Raw genomic sequence first — 22056 nt, forward strand, 5'->3', positions numbered from 1 at the left:
ATTGCAGCTATTTTTGGGGGGTGGGTGGGGGGGGGGAGTCAAGTTTAAAGCCCTAATCAGCCTTGGCCCAGTAGACCTGAAGGAGCATCTCCACCCCCATCGTTCTGCCCGGACACTGAGGTCCAGCTCCGAGGGCCTTCTGGCAGTTCCCTCCCTGCGAGAAGCCAAGTTACAGGGAACCAGGCAGAGGGCCTTCTCGGTGGTGGCGCCCTCCCTGTGGAACGCCCTCCCACCAGATGTCAAGGGGATAAAGAACTATCTGACTTTTAGAAGACATCTGAAGGCGGCTCTCTTTAGGGAAGTTTTTAATGTTTGATGTTGTGGCTTTTAAAATTAATATTCTGTTGGGAACTGCCCAGAGTATCTGGGGAAACCCAGCCAGATGGGCGGGGCATGTATATATGTATAAATAATAAAAAATATTAACAATAAATTAATAATGATAATAATAAGAAGAATAAGTAGTTCTGGAAAGCCCTGGTGCAAAAACAGCGTAGGTTTTTCATTCATTTACGGAGGGTAACCAAGATGACCAAGGGTCTGAAAACCAAGCCTTATGAGGGAGGTTGAGGGAGTTGGGGATGTTTCGCCTGGAGAAGAGCAGAGGGACAGGTGACACGAGGTAAAAAGGTAAAGGTACCCCCGCCCGTACGGGCCAGTCGTGTCCGACTCTAGGGTTGTGTGCTCATCTCACTCTAGAGGCCGTGAGCCGGTGCCGTCCGAAGACACTTCCGGGTCACGTGGCGAGCCAGCACCAGCGCAGCACACGGAAACGCCGTTTACCTTCCCGCTATTAAGTGGTATCTATTTATCTACTTGCACTTTGATGTGCTTTCAAACTGCTAGGTAGGCAGGAGCAGGGACCGAACGACGGGAGCTCACCCCGCTGCGGGGATTCGAACCGCCGACCATATGATCAGCAAGTCCTAGGCACTGAGGTTTTACCCACAGCGCCACCCGCGTCACGAGAGACACCTTCAAATATCTGAAGTGCTGTCACAGGGAAGATGGAGCACGCTTGTTTTCTGCTACTCCGGAGCCCTGAACCAATGGATTCAAACAGCAAGAAAGTATATTCTGACATAATAATAATAATAATAATAATAATAATATAATATATTTGTACCCCACCCATCTGGCTGGGTTTCCCCAGCCACTCTGGGCGGCTTCCAACAAAGTATTAAAATACAGGCCCTCGGATCTGGACCTCAGTGTCCGGGCAGAATGATGGGGATGGAGACGCTCCTTCAGGTATACTGGGCTGAGGCCGTTTAGGGCTTTCAAGGTCAGCACCAACACTTTGAATTGTGCTCGGAAACGTACTGGGAGCCAGTGAAGATCTTTCAGGACCAGTGTTATATGGTCCTGGCAACCACTCCCAGTCCCCAGTCTAGCTGCCGCATTCTGGATTAGTTGCAGTTTCCGGGTCACCTTCAAAGGTAGCCCCACATAGAGCGCATTGCAGGAGTCCACGTGGGAGATAACTAGAGCAAAGACTAAACCTTTGGAATAGCTTCCTGACAGTAATAACTGTTCAGTGGTGGAACGGTCTCCTTCAGAAGGTGGTGGACTCTCCTTCCTTGGGGGTTTTGAAGCAGAGGTAGGTGGCCACCTGTCAGGGGTGATCTAGTTGAGATTCCTGCATGGAGGGAGCTGGGAGTACAGGACCCTTGGAAATCCTTTGTACAACTCTGTGATTCATTTTTTAAAAAATAAATTTTTATTAGTTTCTCAACATATCATTTTCATCAATAATTAAACATACTTTTATATCTTATACCATTTTTTTGACTTCCATCAATCACATCTGAAAATTTTCCAATCTATTCACTTAATATACATTTCTTACTTTTATTATTACTTTTAAATCTCATAACTCATATCTCTATTCTTTCTCTACTTTGCAATGTTTCATATATTTCTCCTTACAAAACTTCCTGTAGTCCTACTAGCGTAATTTGTTGATTACAGTTGCTCTTCAAATAGTTTGTGTACGTCTTCCAATCTTCTGTAAATCTCTGGTCCCGCAGGTTTCGAATCCTTCCTGTCATTTTGTCCAATTCTGCATAGTCCATTATTTTTGTCTGCTATTCTTCTTTCGTCGGAATTTCTTCTTGCTTCCATTTCTGGGCTAACAATACTCTTGCCGCTGTTGTTGCATATAAGAACCATTTAACATCTTGCCTGTTAATATCCTCACCTATATAACTCATTTTTAACAGCTCCAGTGCCAAAGCCACAGATCACTCGGCTAGACATCTCCAAGACTTCAGAGGGCGTCAACGTGACCCTGCAGTGCCTGGCACCTGGAGAGGAAAAGATTGAAATCTCCTGGGGAAGAGGGGACCCTGCCAGCCCCTTGGAAGAAAGCTCAGATAGGCACTGCCTCTCTGGCAATGACACTGTTCTAGAGTTGTTCTGGCAAACCTGTTCCACAAACTCCACCATCATCACCTGCCAAGCCAGCAATGCTGTCGATCGGAAGAATGCCTCATATGACTTGAACAGCGTCCTCGAGTGTGAAGGTGTGTGCCTGATTGACCCCATTATGCACTGCTTGCATTTCCCCGAGCCTTTGAGGCAGTAGCAGTGGGTGCAAAATGTACTATCCATCAGGCTGAGAATTTTTCCACCTTGGTTTTTAAATATTTGAGTGTTGTGATTTGGCGATTTGATGGCAATTTGGATGGATTCTTGAGCTGGGATTCCTGCATTGCTGGGGGTTGGACTAGATAAGCCCTGGGGCTCCCTTCCAGTTCTGCAATTCTATCATGTCACCTCCTCTGCAAGTGTATTAACTAAGTTGAAATGAAATGATGCTTATCCCTTAAAGCACTGTACAGTGGTACCTCTGGATGCGAGTAGACCATAATATGCGACTGCGCGTGTCGCGTTTTGCCGCTTCTGCACATGCGCGTGACATCATTTTGAGTGTCTGCACATGCGCGAGCGGCAAAACCCGAAAGTAACGTGCTCCGTTACTTCCAGGTCGCCGCGGAGCGTAACTTGAAAACACTCAACCTGAAGCATATTTCATAGAATCATAGAGTTGGAAGAGACCACAAGGGCCATCGAGTCCAACCCCCTGCCAAGCAGGGGGTTTTAACCCGAGATATGACTGTATTCAGTTTGAGTAATGAGCCGTTAAGTTGGTTCCCTGAAAACTGGACTTTGGCTTCCAGTATTCCAAAACTGCAAAATTGGGATGGAGTGTTCGGCAGTCCAGGCAGCTGTGTGGTATATACTGCATTTGCTCAGCTAGAAAAGCAAATTAAGGTTTTGTGACAGCCCAACTCTCATTCTGCCTGGAGAAAAGCTGAAATCAGTTCACTATCTTTTCTGATGCCCTCCGTTGTTGTTGCTGTCGCCCTCAAGGGACAATTTTTGCTTATTATTGCAGGTGCAAATCAGAATAATTTTTGGATTATTTTTGGGAGTATTTTTGGGATCATTGTTGCTCCCGTTGCTCTCGTTGCTCTCGGACTCCTCATCTATTGGAAGTGGGAAGCATTAACATCCAGATGTCAAACGGTAGGAATGTGTGTGTGTTATTCTTCTGCCCCTCTCATCTGAGTTTGGGTTGCCACTTATTGTTTTCCCTTCCTCTTTGTTTATCCAGAGAGGCAGAATCTGGGCAGTTCCTCCAAATGATGTGTTTCATTTTACGTGCCACAGTTTTTACATCCGCAAGGCCAAAGGCACAATTGGGTGCCACCCGATATTAACGCTCCTCTAGCGCTTTCTCTCAAGTATTTCCGAATAAGGTTGGAACTCCACAAAGATTTGAATCCTCTTTACAAAACTGCTTTTAAGCAACCTACAAGTTTCGAGGTTTCCACATTTAAAACCATTAGTGAATATTCCTGGGTTATTTTCAGGAAGTCTGAGGCTTAAGGGTTTCCAGCAGAGGAGCATGTCCCTCTACCAGTGGGGGGAGGAAAAGTGCTGCCGCACCTGCCACCCACTGTGTGTGTGTGTGTGTGTGTGTGTGTGTGTTGTATTGTGTGCTGAGATTCCTCCTGTCTGGTTGATGGAGCTCCTTTGTAGCACTATGCCAGTTGTGCCTGGGTTTAGGTGGGCTCAATTCTGTTTTAGGAGCTGGTGCCAGGCCCAGCACACTAGATCCTCTTAAGTCTCACCCAAGGATCCTCACCATCAACTTAATCAACAGCCCTGTTTCTTCCTTTGCCTGCAGGTTTTCTGCCGCAAGAATTCCACATCCAACACAACTGAATTGCAGGAAGTGGTAACTTCACCAAGTGCCTCTCAAAATGGCTATTTAGCATGTCCACCTTCGGAGCCAGACGAAACCAGTGACTCCACCCACAGACCACATGAAAACTCCTGATGGGTCTTGGCAGACCTCTTCCTGATTTTTGCAAAGTACCGTGCCAAGGGCTGTTTTTAATTCGATTTTTTACTACTTCCCTTATTTCTTATATTGCACTTTGTTGCATTACAATTTGCACTGGTTATAATTTAAATTGCAATGCAGTACAATGCAATACAAGGAAGTTCAATGTGAATATTTAATGTGATGGACGGTGCCATCTCCTGCCTGCAAGCACAAATTCGCAGACAACCCACAGGGCTCCTGTCTGCTCAAAAGATTCCAAAATACTCTTCTTGGAGGTTCTATTAATTGGGACTGTGCAAATCGTATCAGTTCATTTTTGGGAGTGCTTCATTTCTCCTTTTTATAAACTCACATTTGGTTCATCACATTTTCACTTTGATTTGCTGGGGAATCCCTAGACTAGGTCCAAGCCCTGATCGTGGGTTGGGGGACCATCCAGTCATATGGAAGGCTTCCTGATCTGCCTGCGGTTCTCCTAGAAGCATTTCAGCAACTGTCATGCAGAGTGCACTGTGGGACGGAATGGACCTCCTGCCTGATCTCATGTGCAATAAGCTGCGATCAAATGCCATTTTCTTCTCTGACATTTGAATGTGTTTCTATTTTTAACTATAGCGCTTTTATCACTGTAGCATTCTTGGTCTTCCTGAAGGACTTCCAGTGGGTGTTGTTGTTGTTTAGTCGTTTAGTCGTGTCCGCCTCTTCGTGGCCCCCTGGACCAGAGCATGCCAGGCACTCCTGTCTTCCACTGCCTCCCACAGTTTGGTCAAACTCATGCTGCTCTCTTCGAGAACACTGTCCCACCATCTCGTCCTCTGTCGTCCCCTTCTCCTTCTGCCCTCCATCTTTCCCAACATCAGGGTCTTTTCCAGGGAGTCTTCTCTTCTCATGAGGTGGCCAAAGTCTTGGAGCCAGAATTCAAAAGCATCCATTCTTTGGTGATCCAGTGGGCAGGGTAGGATATAGTTTTGATAGTTATGTTTAAGAGTGATGCTTATGATGCAATTTGTGCATTATACAGTAAGTCTAATGAATTTAAGGAAAACTCAACCTTTATAATCATGATAGGCAGTTCTGTGTTTCTAGGAAAAGGTGCTGGAACACCCCTCTCGTTCTCTTAGAATGACAATGGCACCCACCTGAGAGGTGTCAGAACTGAGTTCTGGCAAGTTCATAGAATCATAGAATCCTAGAGTTGGAAGAGACCCCAAGGGCCATCGAGTCCAACCCCCTGCCAAGCAGGAAACACCATCAGAGCACTCCTGACATATGGTTGTCAAGCCTCTGCTTAAAGACCTCCAAAGGAGGAGACTCCACCACACTCCTGGGCAGCAAATTCCACTGTCAAACAGCTCTTACTGCCAGGAAGTTCTTCCTCATGTTTAGGTGGAATCTTCTTTCTTGTAGTTTGGATCCATTGCTCCGTATCCGCTTCTCTGGAGCAGCAGAAAACAACCTTTCTCCCTCCTCTATGTGACATCCTTTTATATATTTGAACATGGCTATCATATCACCCCTTAACCTCCTCTTCTCCAGGCTAAACATGCCCAGCTCCCTTAGCCGTTCCTCATAAGGCATCGTTTCCAGGCCTTTGACCATTTTGGTTGCCCTCCTCTGGACACGTTCCAGTTTGTCAGTGTCCTTCTTGAACTGTGGTGCCCAGAACTGGACACAGTACTCCAGGTGAGGTCTGACCAGAGCAGAATACAGTGGCACTATTACTTCCCTTGATCTAGATGCTATACTCCTATTGATGCAGCCCAGAATTGCATTGGCTTTTTTAGCTGCCGCGTCACACTGTTGGCTCATGTCAAGTTTGTGGTCAACCAAGACTCCTAGATCCTTTTCACATGTACTGCTCTCAAGCCAGGTGTCACCCATCTTGTATTTGTGCCTCTCATTTTTTTTGCCCAAGTGCAATACTTTACATTTCTCCCTGTTAAAATTCATCTTGTTTGTTTTTGCCCAGTTCTCTAATCTGTCAAGGTCGTTTTGAAGTGTGATCCTGTCCTCTGGGGTGTTAGCCACCCCTCCCAGTTTGGTGTCATCTGCAAATTTGATCAGGATGCCCTTGAGTCCATCATCCAAGTCGTTGATAAAGATGTTGAATAAGACTGGGCCCAAGACAGAACCCTGTGGCACCCCACTAGTCACTCTTCTCCAGGATGAAGAGGAACCATTGATGAGCACCCTTTGGGTTCGGTCAGTCAGCCAGTTACAAATCCACTGAGTGGTAGCATAGTCAAGACCGCATTTTACCAGCTTCTTTACAAGAATATCATGGGGCACCTTGTCAAATGCCTTGCTGAAATCAAGGTAGGCTACATCCACTGCGTTCCCTTCATCTACCAGGCCTGTAATTCTGTCAAAAAACGAGATCAGGTTAGTCTGACATGACTTATTTTTCAGAAATCCATGCTGACTATTGGTGATCACAGCATTCCTTTCTTGGTGCTCACAGACTGTTTGCTTAATGATCTGCTCCAGAATCTTCCCTGCTATTGATGTCAGACTGACTGGGCGATAATTATTCGGGTCCTCTCTTTTCCCCTTTTTGAAAATAGGGACAACATTTGCCCTCCTCCAGTCTGCCGGGACTTCGCCTGTTCTCCAGGAATTCTCAAGATGACTGCCAGTGGTTCTGAGATCACGTCTGCCAGTTCTTTTAATACTCTTGGATGCAGTTCATCTGGCCCTGGAGACTTGAATACATCTAAACTGGCCAAGTATTCTTGTACTATCTCCTTAGTTATTCTGGGCTGTGTTTCCTTTGCTGAATCATTTGCTCCAAATTCTTCAGGTCGGGCATTGTTTTCTTTATCGGAGAAGACTGAGGCAAAGAAGGCATTGAGGAGTTCAGCCCTTTCTGTGTCCCCTGTTTGCATTTCACCATCTTCTCCTCTGAGTGACCCCACTGTTTCTTTGTTCTTCCTTTTGCTACGAACATACCCATAAAAGCCTTTTTTGTTGCTTTTAACCTCTCTAGCAAGCCTGAGTTCATTCTGTGCTTTAGCTTTTCTGACTTTGTGTCTACATGTGCTGGCTATTTGTTTGAATTCCTCTTTGGTGGTTTCCCCCCTTTTCCATTTTTTGTACACATCCTTTTTTAATCTTAACTCAGTTAAAACTCAGTAGTCAGTTGATTGACTACTTCCTCTAATGTTGTATCGACTGAATGTTATCCTTTGTGAATCCACTGTACATTTTCCACTTAAGAACTGTGAAATAATGCCTGTTACCAATATTTTGTTAGGCAAAAAGCTGCTAATAACATTGTCCAGGCTTCTGCCCCAGGGAAACAGCTTTGGTGCTACCAATGCAGCGGTTAGACTTCACTCCTCGAGGGGCACGCCATAGTCTCTCGAGACAGATGGATGCCAACAGCAATAAATTACGCCAATAAACTTTCTTTTAGAGTCTTAAGAGATGAAGAATGCACATATACCCTCATCTCTTTGTCTTAGTGTTAGCTCCTTGGAGGCAACCAGCTTGAATCAAGCTGTAAAAAAGGAGACAGAAGGAAGTCTACGTTTTATTTTCCTTTTCTCTCTCTCTTGTTGGTCTATCTTTGTTCTTTCTAATTTCTTTTTCTACCTTGCAGTTTTATAAGCTCTTTTCATGTATATTTTTGTGTTTTTCATAATTTATTTAAATGTATTTGTATGTATGTAGAAATTGAATTAAAATAAAGGACAAAAAGGGAGGTAGAATTACCAGCTGTGCCTTACACTACGACCAGCAATGTATGAACAAATTTATGTAGCTGACATCATGTATCTTTTGTTGGTTTTGTAATGTTTGAAACCTAAGTCTTTTTAAGTAAAGCTTTGAAAACCATATTTGGGATTGAAGAGTTTTATTTCCACACAAAAGGCAGCAGAGATTAAAAAACAAGAACAACCCTCCATTTGCTTCAACACTCGCAATACGTTTGCCATGTTGGCAGCTGGAAGCAGGAGTCCAGCGACATCGGAAGGAGGGCATATTCCCCAAAGGTTTGGAGGCTGGAGTGCCATGGAATGAGGTTCGGCCACCGACAGGCCCCTAAGTCTCAGGTTGCCTGCCTGTGTCATCCAGGGCCACCCCTGCCTTTGGCTACGGAGAACGGTGCCTAGTTAGTGGCCTTAGTCTGCAGATCGGGGCCAGAGAGCGGGGCATATGTGGCCCCCCAGTCCTCTCCATCACCTTACTGAGCTTGGGAGTGTTGCGGGACTCCCCACACCAACCACCCTCCCTGACTGTGTGCCACGCTGGCTGCTGGGGATGGTGGCTGTTGGGAGTCCGGGAACGCCCAGAGGGCAGCATGTTACACAACACACCAGAGAAAACCAAATAAAAAAATCCATTCCAGTATCACCTTAAAGGGACCCCTGACCATTAGGTCCAGTCGTGGCTGACCCTGGGGTTGCAGCGCTCATCTCACTTTATTGGCCGAGGAAGCCAGCGTACAGCTTCCGAGTCATGTGACCAGCAGGACTAAGCCGCTTCTGGCGAACCAGAGCAGCGCACGGAAACGCCATTTACCTTCCCGCTGGAGCGGTACCTATTTATCTACTTGCACTTTGAGGTGCTTTCGAACTGCCAGGTTGGCAGGAGCAGGGACCGAGCAACTGGAGCTCACCCCGTCGTGGGGATTCGAACCACGACGCTGCAACCCCAGAATTGGTCACGACTGGACCTAACGGTTAGGGGTCCCTTTATCTTTACCTTTACCATCCCATTATGGGGCAGGTAGGCATTGTGATTGAGATGGTTATCTGTCTGACACTCTTGGAGCAGGATATCACTAGTTATGACTTCGGTGATTATGGTGGGCTCTCACCCACTTCCCTGGGTCCTAAATGCCATTGGAACTGAGAAGATACAACAGGTGATTTCTTATGAATGTCTAAAGTTTTCCCACTGAGCCTGTACGTGGATACATTTATCAGCAAATTGCTGCATTTGGTAATGTGCAGCGGAGGCTCTTCGTCTTTGCCTTGCGGTGTGCAGAGGCAAGGCTCGTGAGACAATTTCCCGGTAACAATGCCAAACACACACACACACACACACGCACACACAGTTTTGTCTGCCTCACGACACAGTTCCCTGAATCAAGAAGCATTGCAAAATAACCTTTGCAGAGAAAAAAGAAAAGAAAAGAAAACAGGAAGTGGTTATGTTATCCACATCAAGACGCACAGATAACCACCCTTGTCTCAAGCAAGCATTCCTTGCTGCTGGTCTCTCCAGGTCCTTTGAAAGGGTAAGTTCTGTTCTGGGACTGGGGAGGAGGGATAGCTGATTGACCAAGGTCCAGTCTTTCTGAGCTTTGTGCACCTTGATCACTGAACCCAGAGCAGCTGGACTGATCCCTTGTGCTCCATCTTGACCACTGAGATCATCTGATGGGACACGTCTGGACAGGGCTTTGCTTGGCACAGGGCCTTGGAGGTGGCAGGCCCTACTCTGGAACTCGCTGCTGGCAGAAGAGGTTCAGCAGGAATCCTTGCTGCCTGTGAGCCAAGTACTGTGGTACCTCGGGTTACAGACGCTTCAGGTTACAGATGCTTCAGGTTGCAGACTCTGCTAACCCAGAAATAGTACCTCGGGTTAAGAACTTTGCTTCAGGATGAGAACAGAAATCGCGCAACGGCAGCAGGAGGCCCCATTAGATAAAGTGGTGCTTCAGGTTAAGAACAGTTTCAGGTTAAGAACGGACCTCCAGAACGAATTAAGTTCTTAACCCGAGGTACCACTGTAGTTGCATGAAGTGGGAAATGTGGTGGGGGTGGCAGGAGGTTGGTGGGCAGAGCCAGCCCCTAGGACTCACATAACTTTGCAAAGTCATTTCCCCAAATAGAATGCCTGAGTTCAAAGCCCCCACTTGGCCATCACGAAGCTCCCAGGAGGTCATGCCACTGCCTCTCAGCCTAACCCACCTCACAGGGTTGATGTGGGGTTTAAATGAGGAGGGCAAGAACCATCTATGCCACCTTGAGCTCCTCAAGAGAACAGGTGAGATAGAAAGGCAATAAGAAAGTGAATAAGATTAAGCCTTGAGATGTGTAAGATGGAACTCGGGAGAAGAGAGCCCATGAGCATCTAACCCAGTGCTGTTGTTGTTTTAAATGAGCTAACAACAACAACAATAATAATTTATTATTTATACCCCGCCCATCTGGCTGGGTTCCCCCAGCCACTCTGGGCGGCTTCCAACACAATATTAAAATACAGTTACAGATAGGTAGCCGTGTTGGTCTGCCATAGTCAAAATAAAAAAATTCCTTCCAGTAGCACCTTAAAGACCAACTAAGTTAGTTCTTGGTATGAGCTTTCGTATCTGAAGAAGTGTGCATGCACACGAAAGCTCATACCAAGAACTAACTTAGTTGGTCTTTAAGGTGCTACTGGAAGGAATTTTTTTATTAAAATACAGTAATACAGTAATCAAACTTCCCTAAACAACTATTGTTGCACTCAGTGCAGAAATTAGGGAAAGGCTGTAATATGGAGAGGTCCAGTGCTTCCCCCCCAAGACAAATACAGTGGAACCTCAGTTCTCGAACGTCTCCGTTGACCAGCGTTTCGGAACCTGAACGCCGAAAACCCGGAAGGAAATGCTTCCATTTTCAAACGCGCCTCGGAACTTGAATGGCTTCCGCTGCATGTTTTTCAATTTTCTCAGATGAATTTGCTGACGTGTCTTGGTTTCCGAACGTTTCGGAAGTCGAACGGTCTTCCTGAATGGATCACATTTGAAAATTGAGGTTCTGCTGTAAATGCTGGAACTTGCCGTGAAGTGGTTAGAGTAAGTCGACTTGGGGCAGCCCTGAACAGATGCTGGCTTGACTACAGTTGGGTACTCCCCTGGTAGAGGTGCTATCAAGTATGGCAAGCTGTCTCCCTCACTACTTTGGGAGTTGCTCCTGGTTCTGGTGCAGGTCAGTTAAATGTGCCCTGACTCCCTTCTGCTCTAGGCCAGCTTGGAAGAGAGCCCTTTTGCAAAAGCGCATGCATGCAATGGGAGAGGCCTGGCTAGAGGACTTAAAGGAGCGTCTCCACCCCCATCGTTCTACCCGGACACTGAGGTCCAGCTCCGAGGGCCTTCTGGCGGTTCCCTCCCTGCTAGAAGCCAAGTTACAGGGAACCAGGCAGAGGGCCTTCTCGGTAGTGGCTCCCGCCCTGTGGAACGCCCTCCCACCAGATGTCAAAGAGAACAACAACTACCAGGCTTTTAGAAGACATCTGAAGGCAGCCCTGTTTCGGGAAGCTTTTAATGTTTGATGTATTATAGTATTTTAATATTCTTTTGGAAGCTGCCCAGAGTGGCTGGGGAAGCCCAGCCAGATGGGCGGGGTATAAATAATAAATTATTATTATTATTAAAGCTGGCTGTTGCTACAGGGGAGTTGGATTGAAGAAAAGGAAATAAGAATTGGCTCCACTCCACCGGAGAGACCTGTCAGGAGTAAGCCTGGACCAATGGTACCAAATAGTATGGGAAACAGCCCTACTAGAAAAATTAACCAATAAGCTGAAACTGACACGGGGACAAACAGAAGAAGACACCTTCACCCCGGTATGGTTCCCCATTATCACATACACAGCCCAACAAGACAACGACAATAATCCACCAACAGCATACAAATCAATATGGCTAACTTGATCCAAAACACCCACCCACCTACCCCACTCACACACGAAAACAAAGACCACCACAGCCAACCACAAATGAACAACCACACCCTGGGCCAACCCCAACCTGTCTGACCACCAAAGGAACACAAGTGAACAGCAGAGAACGTGCACAAGCAACGCTGACACCAAACCCCACATATATTAGGTAAAATAGAAATATTGCCACCTGACCCCACTCACCTTCCCCCCTCTACCTCTTTTCCCCTTTTCTTCCTAATGTTTCAACAAATGAAACTGATTTGTAAGAATGTTACATGGAAAAAATACGAGAGAGACATTACACATACTTCTGTAAATCAAGAAAATCTTTAATAAAAATACATTTAAAAAAAAAGAAAAAAGAATTGGCTCCGCTACAAAGCTTTACCAAGCGCAGCTGGGAGCCAGATGAAGCCGTAGGTCTAAAAGAAGTGTAGACTTGCATGCGCTGGCCAGCTTCTGGGGCTTCTCAGAAGTACATAAAGGCAAGAAGAGGGTGAGGGGAGTGCTGGCCTGCAATGGTGCCCATCTGAGAAGTGCCAGAAATGTGCTCTGGTGCCCTCCGGCTGGGAAGAAAGACTGGGTAGGTCACTAATGCAGGCGAATAAGGTAAAGGTAAAGAGACCCCTGACCATTAGGTCCAGTCGTGACTGACTCTGGGGTTGCGGCACTCATGTCACTTTATTGGCCGAGGGAGCCGGCGTAGAGCTTCCGGGTCATGTGGCCAGCAGGACTAAGATGCTTCTGGCGAACCAGAGCAGCGCACGGAAATGCCATTTACCTTCCCGCCAGAGCGGTACCTATTTATCTACTTGCACTTTGACGTGCTTTCGAACTGCTAGGTGGGCAGGAGCAGTGACCGAACAACAGGAGCTCACCCCGTCGCGGGGATTCAAACCACCGATCTTCTGATCAGCAAGTCCTAGGCTCTGTGGTTTAACCCACAGCACCACCCGCGTCCCTAATGCAGGCGAATATGTAACATCAAAAAAGGAAGAGCAGGATGTACTGTATAGCGGTGATAAGGGGACAGGAAGTGTGTTTGGAGGGATGGAGCCTGACATGAGCGTGATGAAGGAAATCTCACCCCCTCCACTCCTCAGTGGCTCTCCTGGACTTGCACCACATGACACCGTTTGTGCCTTTGCAGGAGAAGGAAAGCGGAAATCTTGCTTCTTGAACCACCACTTCAAATTGCTTCCGCAATAAAGTTGTTGATGCATCTATCTGTCCACCGCAGGCCAAGATGACTGCGGGAGGTTCAAGCGAAGGCTCCCTCACCCTCTTGGGGGTCCTCATCGGCTTGTTCTTTGGTGAGTTACCAGAGGTTCACCTCAGAGGTTTCCCTGGATAGGTTTTCTTTAAAATGTATGAGCAATCACACGGGGCTGCTTAAATAGATTGGGAATATGTTTATGAAATATACTCGGAGTCGAGTGTGGATTTCATGCTCTTTATTCAGCTCATAGTGGTGAGGAGGAATGGAAGTTCTCCTAGAATGTCTGCTTTATATACATTATTTACACAATGGGCCCCATGTGATTGGCTAATTCTGGGATTAACCTGTAGGCCAATCAGGTTGCGGATTCACTTCCACCTGGAGCTGGATTGGGTGGCTCCTGTGGACCAATCAGACTGCTGCATTCTGGGTCCTATTGTTCTAGGACCAATCAGACTGCTGCATTCTGAATCTTATTGTTCTAGGATCAATCAGACTACTGCGTTGTGGATCCTATTCAACTCAGTACATAACAGTTTAACTCTGTCATATGCCATTTTCCCGGTCAAAATCCTCCCTAAAAACAGCCGCTGTTAGACTCTGTGTGCCAGGGCCCTCTCTTCAAAAGCCTCAGGAGCTATTAGGTTGCGGTGGCTGAATAGATCCTTCATGTTCAGAGGCACTCTACCTTGGAATATCATTCACTGCCGGGGGGGGGGGGGGAGAGGCAGAGAGAGGCAGAAGAGAGCAAGGAACACCTTATGCTTTTACGCCCCGCTATTTGGGTTCCAGAGACACCTGGTTGTCTGAAGTGGAAGGCAAAGTGATGGGCCAGACAGAGCTTTGACTGGGTGGGAGTTATTCTTCATTTTTTAAAAAATCATTTTTTATATTTACACAATAATATTTAAGAAAATACAAACCATACATTTATCATTGACTTCCCTCGCCCCCGTCTCCCCCGTCCCCGTTTCGTTTTATTAAACATTTGCCACTGCATATTTTGAGTTTTCTGCATTCTCTCTTTCCTAGTTTTATTTCAGTATCATCATTATCACTTTTAATTTGTATCCCGTCTTTCTATCTTACAATACTCAAGGTGGTTTACAAGCTGAAGAAACAAAGAATGTACACCTTATAACAAGCTAATGCAATAAAAAAATGTGACAATAAAACAGCTTTAAAATAAGCATTCTACATATACTTCATACTGCTGAATTTATCCTAATCCTGTTATCATTTTAATATGTTAACAATGCTAGTCAGTGCAGACACTGCTGAGTATAATGGTCTGACTGTATATGTTCCTATGCATAGCTGTCAACCGTCCCTTATTTGGCGGGAAAGTCCCTTATCCCAGCGCCGTGTCCCACTGCTGTCCCTTATGGATGATGTCCCTTAAATTTCCCGGGTTTCAAAGGAAGCAGCTCCTCTCCCTCCCTCCCTGCCGGCCAGGGAGAAGGGAGGCTCCAACTGTGTTGCTTGGCTGTGTTGCTCACCCAATAAGGAGTCTAAGAACGACTGGGGGGTGGAGCTTGCATGCCTTGTGCCGATCAAATCGGCCGCGTTGCTGGGGACTCGCCTTTGCTCGGTGCTTCCCAGTGGAGAGGTGATGCTGGTTTTCCTTGCTGTGTCCCCTTTGCCGGGTTGCTGCGCTATGGGAACCACCACTTGAGGCTTCGTTTGGCTGCTGGATGACTAAAATCCCTTATTTTGGCTGCTGATCCCTTATTTTCGAGGCTGCTGGTCCCTTATTTTCAAATCTGTAAGTTGACAGCTATGTTCCTATGTTCCTATGATCCAAGATGCAGCCACCAACTTGCACAGCTTTCAAAGAGGAAGAGATGGAAGGAGGAGATGGTTGTCAGCCTCAATGGATATGTTTCCCTCCCACTGTTGGACGCAGCAATGCTTCTGAAGACCAGTTGCTGAAGCCCCAGAAGGGGAGAAGAGCAGCTGTGCTCAGGTCTTGCTTGTGAGCTTGCCTTTGGGGTACCTGGTTGGCTACCAGGATGCTGGACTAGATGGGCCCCATTGGCCTCATCCATTACGCTCTTCTCATGTTCTTATGGAGCAGCATATTGCCCAAACCAATAGCCCCAAATACAACTCTCTCCAAGCTTTACATCATGTCTCGGAAGACCAATTTCCTCCTCCTCCTCCTCCCCCCTCCCCCCCTCCTCCTCCTCCTCCTCCTCCTCCTCCTCCTCTTCTTCTTCTTCTTCTTCTTCTTCTTCTTCTTCCTCTTCCTCTTCCTCTTCCTCTCCTTCTCCTCCTTGATTTTCCTCTTCTTTCCTGACCTTCTTGATTTTTTCCTCCTCCTCCTCCTCCTCCTCCTCCTTTTCCTCCTTCATTTTCTTGTTCTCATTCTCTGGATCTTCTTCTCCTCCTCAACTCTTTCTTCTTCCTCTTCTTCATTAGGTGCTGTTGCTAACCCCAAAAAAGCTCCTCTTCATCAGGTTACTGGGATGGCTGGAAAACCAGTCCTTTTCCCTTTAAACATAACCTCTGGGGAAACTGTGCTGATGATCAAATGGGACTTATACCCCCGAAATGGCACCCCCTTTGAGCTTGCTGTGCTCAGGAACGGACAACTGAGGACTTCTAACCTGAAAGACATGGACAGACTAGACGTGCTTAATGAGACCACGCTGCGGATCAAGGCCTTGCAGGAAAACGAGACTGGGGTTTTGAACTGCCGAGTGACATACACCACCTCCAAGATGGAAATATTCTCATTCAATCTCACTGTCTCTGGTAAGTCACGACGAATCCGTCCATTTTTCTCCATCCTTCTGAGCAATTAATAAGATGGCTGCAACTTTCCCCCTGACAGTTCCTGCACCAGAGAGTGACCCACCTGATGTGCCCAGTGTTTCCCACAGTGAAGGTAAGCAATTCATTGCTCCCCTACCCCATTCTCCACATTTTCTGCCTGGGAAATTTAAGCATTCATATATAATTCATAGGGACGTGGGTGGCGCTGTGGGTTAAACCACAGAGCCTAGGACTTGCTGATCACACCCATGACGGGGTGAGCTCCCGTTGCTCTGTCCCAGCTCCTGCCCACCTAGCAGTTCGAAAGCAAGTGCAAGTAGGTAAATAGGTACCGCTCTGGCGGGAAGGTAAACAGCATTTCTATGCGCTGCTCTGGTTCGCCAGAAGCGGCTTAGTCCTGCTGGCCACATGACCCGGAAGCTGTATGCCGGATCCCTTCGCCAGTAAAGCAAGATGAGCACCGCAAGCCCAGAGTCGGTCACGACTGGACCTAATGGTCAGGGGTCCCTTTATCTTTACCTTAAGTTGTGTTTTGCTGGAAATTCTGTTGTGTGTAACAGAATTTGCACCCTGTTCTCTCGAAACTGAAGCCCCTTGTGTTTTCAGTGTTCCTACATGCTTAGCTTTGGAGCACACAGAGCAGCTCTGCCTCAGTGCCCCCCCTTGTCCCCCCTTGCCTCTTATTCCACAGCCTGCCAGGGGTGCTGGCACCCACTCTGGGCACCCACTCTGGGAACTACTGAGTTAAAGCTATTTCCAAATGCGTACATACCATGCAGGGACAGTTATTAATTCACACCATTAAGGTGCACCAAATGCCTGAGTTTCTATCACTTCGATAGCTTTGTCCTGTCCAGCAATCTATAAACATTTTAATAGAACAAAATCCTTCGGTTTAAAGCTATGGAGAACTTAATAGTTTTGGATTGCACATTGAACCCATTTGCTTATTTTCATCATTTAATACCCTCATTTTACCTCGGGATGCGCAAACTGGCATTTCGATTGCAGAAGCTCCTAAGGGATAATGTTTGTTCATTGCAGGGGAATGGAGGAAGACCCTGGTGTGGTTCATTGTTGCCATGGTGGTTGCCGGTTTTCGCTTCATGCAAATAGTTTTCAGAAGGCGTGAAAGAGGTAGGGAAGATGCGTGTGTTTGTTTATTCATAAGACTTCTCACCTGCCCTTCGCCATAAGGTCCCAGGGTGGGTTACAGCCAGGCCTAGGCCATTGTAAGGACAGATTAGAAAGGACCCAACCAAAATGATGATGATGGGGATGGGACAACTCCCTGATGAAGAACGGTTGCAGCATTAGTGAGGCGAGGAAGAGGCTGTCAAGAATTCTGCTCATATGGATCCAGAGCAGATCCCAATGTATAGTTAGCAGAGTAAAACTTAAAACACGTTGCAGGATTCCCCCCCAAAATAGACCAGAGGCAATTCGTATTTCATTCAGCAAAGCTACTGAAGGCAAAAGAGCATAATGGTCACAAATCCATATACATTCAGGATTGTCCATAAGAAACCCACTTGCAGCAGACTTAACTTAAAACTTAGAGAGAGCCAGTGTGGCGTAGTGGTTAAGAGCTGGGGAACCGGGTTCGCGTCTCCGCTCCTCCACATGCAGTTGCTGGGTGACCTTAGGTTGGTCACACTTCTCTGAAGTCTCCCAGCCTCACTCACCTCAGAGTGTTTGTTGTGGGGGAGGAAGGCAAAGGAGATTGTTAGCTGCTTTGAGACTCCTTCAGGTAGTGATAAAGCGGGATATCAAATCCAAACTCCTCCTCCTCCTCTTCTTCTTCTTCTTTCAATAACTTATAGTAAGACTAAAACCTTAACACTAAGCATACTATAAACAGAACACCACACCAAATGCAAACTGACAGAGGCAACACAATAGAAGTTTGTTAAAAATGTACATGGCATGGAAAATGTGGTTAGAGAAAGGGTTTTCTCCCTCTCTCATCACACTGGAATTTTTTGGCCTCCGACAAAGCTGAACATCGGAAGCTTCTGGACAGACAGAAGGCAGCCCTCCTTCACACAAACTGTGGAACCCCCTGGCACAGCATCCACCAGCATGGATTCCTTTAAGAGGAGATGATAGACATTCATGGAGGACAGGGCTGCTATTGATGGCTGCTAGCCACAACGGCTACACTCTTGTCTCCACAGTTGGAGGCAACAGTGCTTCTGAAGACCAGTTGCTGAAGGCCACAGGAGAGGTCAGATCCTGACTGTGGGTTTCAGCCACTGTGAGAAGAGGATGCTGGGCTAGATCCAGCAAGCTCTTCTTGTATTCTTCTATACTTATGACTCCCTGCCTGAAACCCTCAAGAGCTCTTCCTGGTTCAGGTAGGCGATATTGAGCTGGATGGACCAGGGCCTGAGGAAGGACAAGGCAGCTTCCTCTGTCCTACCATGAAGGCACTTGCTACACCTCTGCCGGGGGGGGGGGAGTTCCACAATTTGGGGGCCACCCCCTCTGCTCTCTTGAGGATATAGGGAGGCTGACTGGTCAATGCAGTGACATGACCTGTATGTATTTCATTACACCCCACAGTGCCGAATAATAGAACTCCCCTGAGCTTCATTATGGGGAAGAAGAGGAGGAGGAAGAGAAGATCCTCCACAGACAAGAATTGTGACCAGGTGAGGTGATCTTGCAGAGCGGCGTGTAATAAACCAAAATCTGCCCTTATTCCCTTATGGGGGACACAAGAGCCCTTATAGAGTCCTTTGCAGGTTCTCCATCGGTCGGAGAAAATGACAGAGGCCAAGCAGAGAATATTGAGAAGCAAAGCAGCTTGTAAGCCTGATCTTTATTGATCTGTTGCAACAGGGTGCTCCCCTCACACGCAGGAAAAGGAGGAGGACCACGAACAAAGGTGTGCAAGCCCTTATATAGACATTTTAAATTGCCTGCCCTGGAGTCAAAGACCACCTCCAGAAACATCATACCTACATCACAGAAAGGGCGGGCTAAAGCAGAAATCTGAGTGGGTTGTTTACCTCCTGTCTGGCAAGTCACCTGTTAATGCTCACTTGATTGGATACCCTGGGGAGCCTGGCCAGTCTTTTGTAATGATATCTACTTAGTTCCTGAGCCAGGTCACAGGCTCACATCCTATTCATACACAGACATACCCTTAAGACAGGATTTGTGAAGGAAAAGACAATGGGGAGGCTCCTCCATTTGACCTGGCAGAGAAAACACCTGGTCAGCCTGGGAGTCAAAATGGCTCCATGGCTGCTCTCCTGTGCAGCTTCAACATGTGGCCTATGTATCTATGTACGTGTTTGCTTGGTACGTTTATGAACCTTTATTATATACATAAGACCTTAACTTATTTATTTCAGGTGGAACACTGGGGTGCTTTTCATTCACTCCCTCCATCAGGTGGTGCATGCACTGATAGGAACAGAGCCCAAACCAGAAGGAGGTCCCCAAATGTTTGGGAGAACCTCAAAGTTTGCTGAAGAAGACATTAAAAGTGAAGGGGGCAAATGAAGCCCAGAATTAGGCTTCCTAGCAGGGGAAGAGGGAACCAGGCTGGGGCCCTCCAGATATTGACGGACCCCAGTTCCCATCCTGCTCCCCGACGAATGGTCCTGCTGGCTGCTGGGGCTGAGAGGGAGTGGGGAGTCCAGCAACCATGATGGTCATTTCAGGCCAAATTGCCCCCCCCCTGCAACTGCCACTTCCCACACATTCCAGTAACTCTTGCCAACGCTGCCCAGAACTGTCTCAGCCTTAACTAGTCACATGGACTGAGCCCCCAAAAAGAAACACAAAACAAACTTCTCATCACAGATCTGTGTGTATAAATAGGCACCACCTGCCTCAGAGGTCAGGAAAGAGACACACACAGAGAGGTGGTTTATTTGGTTGGCCTAATAAAGTTATTATGGGACGCGGGTGGCGCTGAGGGTTAAACTACAGAGCCTAGGACTTGACGATCAGAAGGTTGGCGGTTCGAATCCCCACGACGGGGTGAGCTCCAGTTGCTCGGTCCCTGCTCCTGCCAACCTGGCAGTTCGAAAGCACGTCAAAGTGCAGGTAGATAAATAGGTACCGCTCTGGTGGGAAGGTAAACGGCGTTTCCGTGCATTGCTCTGGTTCGCCAGAAGCGGCTTAGTCCTGCTGGCCACATGACGCGGAAGCTGTACGCCGGCTCCCTCGGCCAATAAAGCGAGATGAGCACTGCAACCCCAGAGTCAGTCATGACTGGACCTAATGGTCAGGGGTCCCTTTACCTTTACCTAATAAAGTTATTGCCCTTTGGGTTTTTTCCCTACAGGCCAGACTTTACTATTTTTGGATGAGTGGGACATGGTTTCCAGAAACGTTTTAAAAAGAAATGTAGAACAGATAAAGTGTAAGGAAGATGTTCATTGATCCAGTAGCAGAGCACACTGTCCAGGGTTCGTTTTATGCTTGGCTTGTTCAGGTGGACTTGGGTCACCTGGATCTTTTCTAAGCTGCTGCCTGGGCCTGCGTCTGGATCCGGTCAGGTCCTGCATAGCTGGTCCTTCGTTCTTCAGCTGCTCAGTTCATGCACAGCTGGTTCTGCATACTGGGGTGGCACAGCTTGTTCTGTTTCTCTCTGTCCTTGCAGGTGGATCAGAATGGAGATGGTAAAAGGTAAAGGACCCCTGGACGGTTGAATCCGGTCAAAGGCGACTATGGGGTTGTGGCGCTCATCTTGCTTTCAGGCCGAGGGAGCCAGCGTTTGTCCACAGACAGCTTTCCAGGTCACGTGGCCAGCAGGAGTAAACAGCTTCTGGCGCAAGGGAACACTGTGACGGAAACCAGAGCACATGGAAACACCGTTTACTTTCCCGCCAGAGTGGTACCTCTTTATCTACTTTCACTGGCGTGCTTTCAAACTGCTAGGTTGGCAGGAGCAGGGACAGAGCAACGGGAGCTCACCCCGTCACAGGAACTCGAACCACGACCTTCTGATCGGCAAGCTCAAGAGGCTCAGTAGTTTACACCACAGCGCCACCTGCATCCCAGAATGGAGAACGGCAGTAGCTTTCTCCCTGCCAATGGACTGCTTCTCTCCACACAGTTTGGAGTTGATTCAGGTGTGAATCTCAGGAGCCACTATTGTTTACATCCAGCCGGCTGATGGCTTTTCTATTTTTCTTTTTAAAGAAAAGTCTACCTGAATCAGTATGCAAACTGAAGCACAGCTGTCCTTTGAAATGTGCTAGAGGTGATTTCATTAAGAGCTTTCCCTGTGTATGGAAATGCCCCCCAAAAGATGCTAGACTGTTTTCGTATGCCACTACAGCGGCAAGACTTTTATTAGCTAAAAATTGGAAATCGCAAGAAATACCATCTTCATGGCAGATGAAGATGTTGGACTTCTTCAGTGGCGTAGCATGGGTTGTCAGCACCCGGGGCAAGGCAAGTAATCTGCACCCCCTAACCCGTGGATTTTAGCACTCGAGTGCGAGTGCGCCCCCCCCAAATGCTGCGCCTGGTGTGGCCGGCCCCCCTGCACCCCCCACGCTACGCCACTGGACTTCTTGGAGCTGGCCAACCTGAGTGGAAGAATCCGCGACCAGAAAGGAGACACAAGAGGATAGGAAGAAATTTAAAGAATATTTAGCTAAATATTGTGATATAAGATAAATAGAAAATTCTTGGAAGTAATAAATAGGCTTGGGGTAGAATAAGAACATGTGGTAGTAAATATTAAGGATTAGAATATTAATAAAGAAGAAGAGGTTAGTTAATGAAAGGAATCAACATAATTAGAAATATGAATTTGAAGAACTGTTATATAGGTGATATAATGAAATTCAGTCAGAGGGGATTCGAGGAAGTCAGTTGTCAATGTAAGGAGAATTAGGTATTTGAAGAAATAATTTTTCTTTGTGTTTAATTTTATTGTAGTGTAGTGTGTTTCTCTTTGTTGTGTGTTTTGTTATGTCATTTTGTGATAAATATGGAAAATCAATAAAAAAACTTTTTGAAAAAATATTTTTTTTTTTTTGGAAAAAGAAAAAAGAGCTTTCCCTGTGTATGT

The 22056-nt window shown here is 46.9% G+C and overlaps 3 protein-coding genes across 10 annotated transcripts in view; 2 read left to right on the top strand and 1 right to left on the bottom strand.

The window, feature by feature from the left end:
• The window catches only part of LOC310694191 (methyltransferase-like protein 25B), a 56238-nt gene that overhangs the window by 22126 nt on the left and 12056 nt on the right, over window positions 1-22056 (bottom strand). The window lies entirely within an intron of this gene.
• Window positions 1-22056, top strand: part of LOC310694261 (SLAM family member 6-like) — a 79553-nt gene that overhangs the window by 13695 nt on the left and 43802 nt on the right. For 4 of the 6 annotated variants that reach the window (XM_083477335.1, XM_083477334.1, XM_083477337.1 and 1 more), the window contains 3 exons: window positions 2223-2525; window positions 3401-3531; window positions 4196-5686. In XM_083477335.1, the coding sequence (XP_083333461.1) occupies window positions 2223-2525; window positions 3401-3531; window positions 4196-4348 (587 nt within the window). In that variant the 3' untranslated portion in view covers window positions 4349-5686. Of the gene's footprint in view, window positions 1-2222; window positions 2526-3400; window positions 3532-4195; window positions 5687-22056 lie in introns of those variants that run through there. The other 2 variants (XR_014519578.1, XR_014519579.1) reach the window with 1 other exon arrangement.
• Window positions 9511-22010, top strand: LOC310694282 (uncharacterized protein). Of its 3 annotated transcripts, none has more exons than XM_083477383.1 (7): window positions 9511-9602; window positions 13257-13329; window positions 15657-15992; window positions 16072-16125; window positions 17058-17150; window positions 18579-18667; window positions 20635-22010. In XM_083477383.1, exons 1-7 carry the CDS (start codon window positions 9516-9518, stop codon window positions 20662-20664), a joined length of 762 nt encoding a protein of 253 aa, XP_083333509.1. In that variant the 5' UTR covers window positions 9511-9515; the 3' UTR covers window positions 20665-22010. The 3 variants fall into 3 exon arrangements, with proteins under 3 accessions (XP_083333509.1, XP_083333511.1, XP_083333510.1); XM_083477385.1 differs by having other exon boundaries at window positions 9549-9602; window positions 13167-13329; XM_083477384.1 differs by lacking the exon at window positions 9511-9602 and adding an exon at window positions 12478-12537 and having other exon boundaries at window positions 13043-13329.

The sequence above is a fragment of the Podarcis liolepis genome, assembly GCF_965112155.1.
Source record: "Podarcis liolepis genome assembly, chromosome: 15".
NCBI lineage: Eukaryota > Metazoa > Chordata > Lepidosauria > Squamata > Lacertidae > Podarcis > Podarcis liolepis.